Source organism: Rhipicephalus sanguineus, chromosome 2 (genome assembly GCF_013339695.2).
Source record: "Rhipicephalus sanguineus isolate Rsan-2018 chromosome 2, BIME_Rsan_1.4, whole genome shotgun sequence".
NCBI lineage: Eukaryota > Metazoa > Arthropoda > Arachnida > Ixodida > Ixodidae > Rhipicephalus > Rhipicephalus sanguineus.
This window is the reverse complement of record NC_051177.1, coordinates 161999468-162004720: the sequence shown is the minus strand read 5'-3', so window position 1 is coordinate 162004720 and position 5253 is coordinate 161999468. Positions and strand designations below refer to the sequence as shown.

The following is a 5253-nucleotide window of genomic DNA, read 5'->3' as shown; positions in this document are numbered from 1 at the left end:
CTTGAGCGTCTGAGTGATGCCACTTGTCTGGTTTGGGACGCTATAACTTGAGCGTCGAGTTCAATGACCGGTCGCTGCTTTGGGTTCCTGACTTTGGATAACGGATTTGTATGTTTTGTAAATATCCGAGTTTGTTGTGAACTTTCTTTTGACTTTGAATGTGATGTGATGTACAGATATTGATGTTGGATGTGAGATGAAGTACCCAGCTTATGTGGCAGCTCTTTGAGTGTAAAACGATCAGGAAATTTCGTATGGTTCTTTGTCCTTGCATTGAACAGTTGGGGCTACCGGAACTTTATGTTCAATGGAAGTGTAAGGTTGCAAAAGTGCATTGGCTTGGGCTACACAAGTAAAGCGCAGTGACTATTAACTGGCAGACTTCGCTGTTACCCGTGCAGCATTATGCGATCGCATTGCGACACGTGTTGAATTGTATATTTACTTTTCGTAAATGATACACTTTGTGTGCGCATTGACTGTCTCCGAAACGGTTAGTAGACAAGATGTGTGGTGCTTAGAGTATGTCGGTGAGTGTTACGCGCACTAAGCGGCAGTTTTTCAACCAGAAAAACTTTTCGAAAAAGGGGGCCTATGTGATGTGTGGTGCGCGTTCGAAGTGTGCGCCTTTCAAAAAGTGCGCAACATGAAAAGAATAGCGCGCGAAAACGATGGCCACATGAAAGATGACCACGACGTCGAAATAACGTCCAGCACGAGAGCGCGCGGCACAAAGTTTCGACGGACAAGGGGCCCAATAGGAATTCACCACGGAGATTCCAGGGGCCAATAGTGGGGCACCACGAAACTTGAGCATCGCCAATCAGGATGGGACAAGTTGACCCGAGACCGAGAAAAAGCCTGGCCTGAGAAGAGCCGGGGAGTTCGAAGGGAACCAGACAAGTGGAAGGTTGGCACCGGACCGGGCGCTGAAGACAGGCCGTTGGGTTTGGGACCCGAGCCTCCAGGACTTCAACCGGCCGGAACCTCCTGCCGTCGCGTTCCCGATCGAGGACACCACAGTCATGGTAAGCGAACTCCTTCCCAAGGCCTGCGGACTCCGGCGCCGGCAGGCAACATAGCAACAGCAGTTGGGCTACGGACCCGAGCTGCGCATCCACTTGCCTGGCCAGGTTGCCCCTGGCGTCTCATAGTGCCGGCCAGCAGCCAGCTAGCCCGCGTCAGCTCTCCATGCCGGAGCCACCGCGTTCCCGTCGCGTGCGAGTCACCCAGCCCGAAGCCATTTGGTGAGAATGAACTCGTCTTCTTCACCGCTCCGCTGCTCAGCCGCGTCAGGACTAGACTGTCCAGTTTAAGTCTTTGAACTCTCCTTTTGTTTGTTGTTAAGAATATTTTTCCGTGTGCAGTGAACCTTTTGTTGAGTGTTTGGCTTTAGATTGTTTTTCGCGCTAATGGTTTATTAAATGTCTTTGTGTTGAAACCAACGGCTTTGTCCTCAATAAGCTCTCCTAAGCTCAGTCTTAGAGAGCTGTCGTAAACAGAAAAAGAACCTGCATCACAAGCGTGCGAGGAGGAGGAAAAAACTTTATTAGAGGTATATACAGGGAGTAAGCGCGAGGTGGCCCGGAGGGGGCCACCCCTCACAAGCACTAGGTGGGCTCCTCATTACAGAAGCCCATTGGCGATCGCCGCGACTCGAGCTCGGTCGACCAGGGCCTTCTGGCTCGCCAGGTCGGAGCAGCCGAGCAGGGCTGCCTCCCAGTCCTCCCGGGTGGGGTGTGGTTTTGGGGCGAGGTTCGGGGTTGACTGGCATGCCCACACCATGTGGTAGACGTCCGAAGACTTCTCCTCACAGTATGGGCATTTTCCTGTACAGGCCGGATCAAAATGTTTTAAAACTGCCGGGCACAGCAGCGTTTTGGTGTAAAGGCGGAGGAGTGTGCGTTCCTCCACCTTTGTAAGGCCCTTACAGGGTTTAGGATAAATTGCGTGGCCGAATTGATAGAACTCAGTAATTTCCCGATACGTTAAGGCCGGTTTGGGTTCGGGATCCATTTCGGAAGGGTCTGAAGGCGTTGCCCGGAGAGTGAGCGCGCGGGCAGCGGCGTCTGCCGTTTCGTTGCCTTCGAGGCCCGTATGAGCTGGAGCCCATATGATGATCCGGGACGCGGGGGCCCCGACGTAATTGCTATCTTGCAGGATGCGATACGCAAGGTGAGGAGCGTACCCCTGTTCAATATTTCTGCAGGCCCCTCTCGAGTCGGTAATGATGACGCGCGAGTCCTGGTCTGCGGCAGCTAGCGCGATGGCGACCTCCTCCGCATGTGTTATATTTTGTGCCCTGAATGTTAGGCCGTTCACTGCGACGTTTTGGTGGACGACTGCAGCCGTGTACCAACCCCCATGGTGAGGACCGGAGGCGTCCACGTAAAAGATACCGTGTTTGTTCCCATAGTGGCGAGCCAGTGCCTCCGCCCGCGCAAGGCGCCTGCCACTGTGGTCGTCACGTGTCATGTTGGCCGGAAGAGGGCGCACGTGCAGGGCGTATCTCCAGACTTCTGGGATGCGTACGCGCTCTTCCGTCAATGTTGGGTGGTGGATGTGTAGTCGGGCTAATAGGCGGCGTCCCGACGTCGTTTTTGAAAGTCTTGTGTATTGGTTGGTCAAGTGTGCCTCCCGCAGCTCGGCGAAAGTGTTGACCATCCCCAGGCCCATAAGGCGCTGGTTGGACGTGGTTATCGGGAGATCGAGGGCACGCTTGTACATCTTCCTGAGAATCACCTCAAGGGCGTTCTCATTAAATTTGCGCAGGTGGAGGTAAGGAGCCGAGTAGAGGACTCGACTGGTCACGAATGCATGCGCCAGCCGCAAGGCGTCTTTGCAACGCAACCCCCCGCGTTTGTTGGAAACCCGGCGGACCATCCGGCCCACCTGGTCCCCCACCTTACGCAATTTGGCCAATGTTGTGTCTGCTCTGCGATGTTTGTGTATAAACAGACCCAGTACTCTGATCTCATCGTGTTCTGGGACGGGTCCGCTTTTTAAGGACAATTCAATTTTGGTAGTGCACTTTGGCGAGGGGCGGATGTGAACAAATTCCGATTTAGTCGGGGAGCACTGAAGGCCGCAGCGGCGGGCGTAGGCGTCCACGATCTCCGCCGCTTGCTGCAGGTTGGCTTCAATATCTCCTACCGATCCGTGTTTAGCCCAGATGGTAATGTCGTCAGCATACAGCGCGTGCTGTATCCCTTCAACATTCTCCAGCTGAGCCGGGAGTTTCATCATTGCCAGATTGAATAGTAGGGGTGAGAGTACCGCGCCCTGCGGGGTACCTCTCGTGCCTAATTGATAGGGGCCGTGTTCTTCATCTTGTATCCGGATATACGACTGCCGGTCAGAGAGAAATTGCCTAATGTACTGAAACGTGTTGTGTCCACAGTTTGTTTGGGAGAGGTGCGTTAGAATTATGTCATGTGTGACATTGTCGAAAGCCCCCTTCAAATCGAGGGCGAGTACCACCTTGTCATTGAGGGGGTATTCAACGGGATTTAGAATTTCGCGGTGTAATTGAAGCAGGACATCCTGCGCGGACCGGTGCGGGCGGAACCCGAACATGGTGTCTGAGAATACGTTTTGGTTTTCCAAAAACTCGGACAGCCGATCTCGCACCATAGTCTCCATCAGCTTTCCCGCACAAGACGTGAGGGAGATGGGGCGGAGGTTGTCCGTGTTTATGGCTTTTCCGGCTTTGGGAATGAAAGTGACCAAGGCGGTCTTCCATTCGATTGGGAGGGGTGTCGCACCAAGCCAGATTGAGTTTATGTATGCGAGGAGTGCGTCGTAGGCCGGGTCGGGAAGGTTGGCAAGTAATTTTACTGTTACTTGGTCTCGGCCCGGCGCCGTTCCTCGCTTCATTTTAGTCAGGGCCGCCTTTAGGTCATGGAGCCGGAACGGTTGATCCAGCTCCGCGTTCTCGGAACCTGCATACGAGTACGCTGGCCCTCGGGGGTCATGTTGGACACAGAGGTATTGATCCCGTAGTTTGCTTGCTAATTTTGAGGTGTCTCCGTCGAAGCTATGGATAGCCCGTTGGAGATGTTTTTGTGTCTCGGCTCTGGTTTGGGTCGGATCGATCAAGGCGCGAAAGAGACGCCAAGTGCTCCGGCTGGACATTTGTCTAGCAGCCGTGTTGCATCGGTTCACCCAATTCGAGTCGGCGAGCTGGGCCGCGTACTCAGCCGCTCGTTGGGTGAGCTCGGCAATGCGAATTTTGAGCTTCCGATTGTGTTTTTGGCGGCGCCATCTGCGGACGAGGCTGTGCCGCGCTTCCCAGAGGTGCAGGAGGTGGTTGTCCACCCCCGGCAGGACCTCCGAGAGTTGAACTTGAGTTTCCGTCGAACGAAGGTGTGTAACCAATTCTTGTGACCACGCGTGGTAACCTGTTTCGTGGATAGGGGCCGAATTAGTGTAGTTTTTACGGAACTTTGTCCAGTCTGGTATGCGGGTTTGGGCGTGGGGTCTTGCCAATGGTTTGCTTGTGACTGTGGTGTTGAGTATGCAGTGGTCACTGCCGAGGGTTTCCTCGGTGTTGGCCCATTCTGCGTGTCTAATGTTTTTGGTGAAGGTAAGGTCCGGACACGTAAATACGAGCAAATAGTAACGGCCGCTGTTACTACTTTTTTTGGACTATTATTAACTGCTTGCTGCCTTTTTACTCTCTACGTTAGCAGATACTTAAAAGGTGCAACGGTTACTACCTAATGAGTACGGTTACTAACTTTTTGCATGCACCTGTTAACGAAATTCTCATCACTACCTAATGCGTTAAGTTAGTAACGGATTGATCTGGGATATCACTTTTTAGCGGACCGAACAATGAAAATATTGATCAAGTGGAAAACCACAATTTATCTTTATCAAAATTGAGCAATATCAATGTGTAAGCATCCATTTTGCTATTCTGAAAGCGGAGCAGTAAAAAGTAATGAAATATAGGGCACATGCTGAATGAATTTTAACACACAATATAAGTGCCAACAAAATGACAAAAAGAGAGTTAAAATTCAATGTGATTTTTGCAGTAGACTGATATTGCAAGATGTAGGAGGCATATTCCGAGGAGGGGTTGGGGTGGCCGTAAGATTGTGTTGTTTGTCACACAATATGCTTTACCAGTGAGTACTCATTTACGGAAATGAGCAGTTAGCGCCAATTCTGAACTGATATTGGGCATTAGAGGAATATGCATTTGTTTTTCAGCACGTTCTTGCACAAGCCTTTATTCGAACTAAG

General features: G+C 51.9%; 1 protein-coding gene across 1 annotated transcript; it reads right to left on the bottom strand.

Moving 5' to 3' along the window:
* Positions 1-1536: 1536 nt before the first annotated feature.
* Positions 1537-2840, bottom strand: LOC125757249 (uncharacterized). The gene has a single exon (XM_049412684.1). It carries the CDS (start codon positions 2725-2727, stop codon positions 1627-1629), a length of 1101 nt encoding a protein of 366 aa, XP_049268641.1. The 5' UTR covers positions 2728-2840; the 3' UTR covers positions 1537-1626.
* Between the last annotated feature and the right edge of the window lie 2413 nt (positions 2841-5253).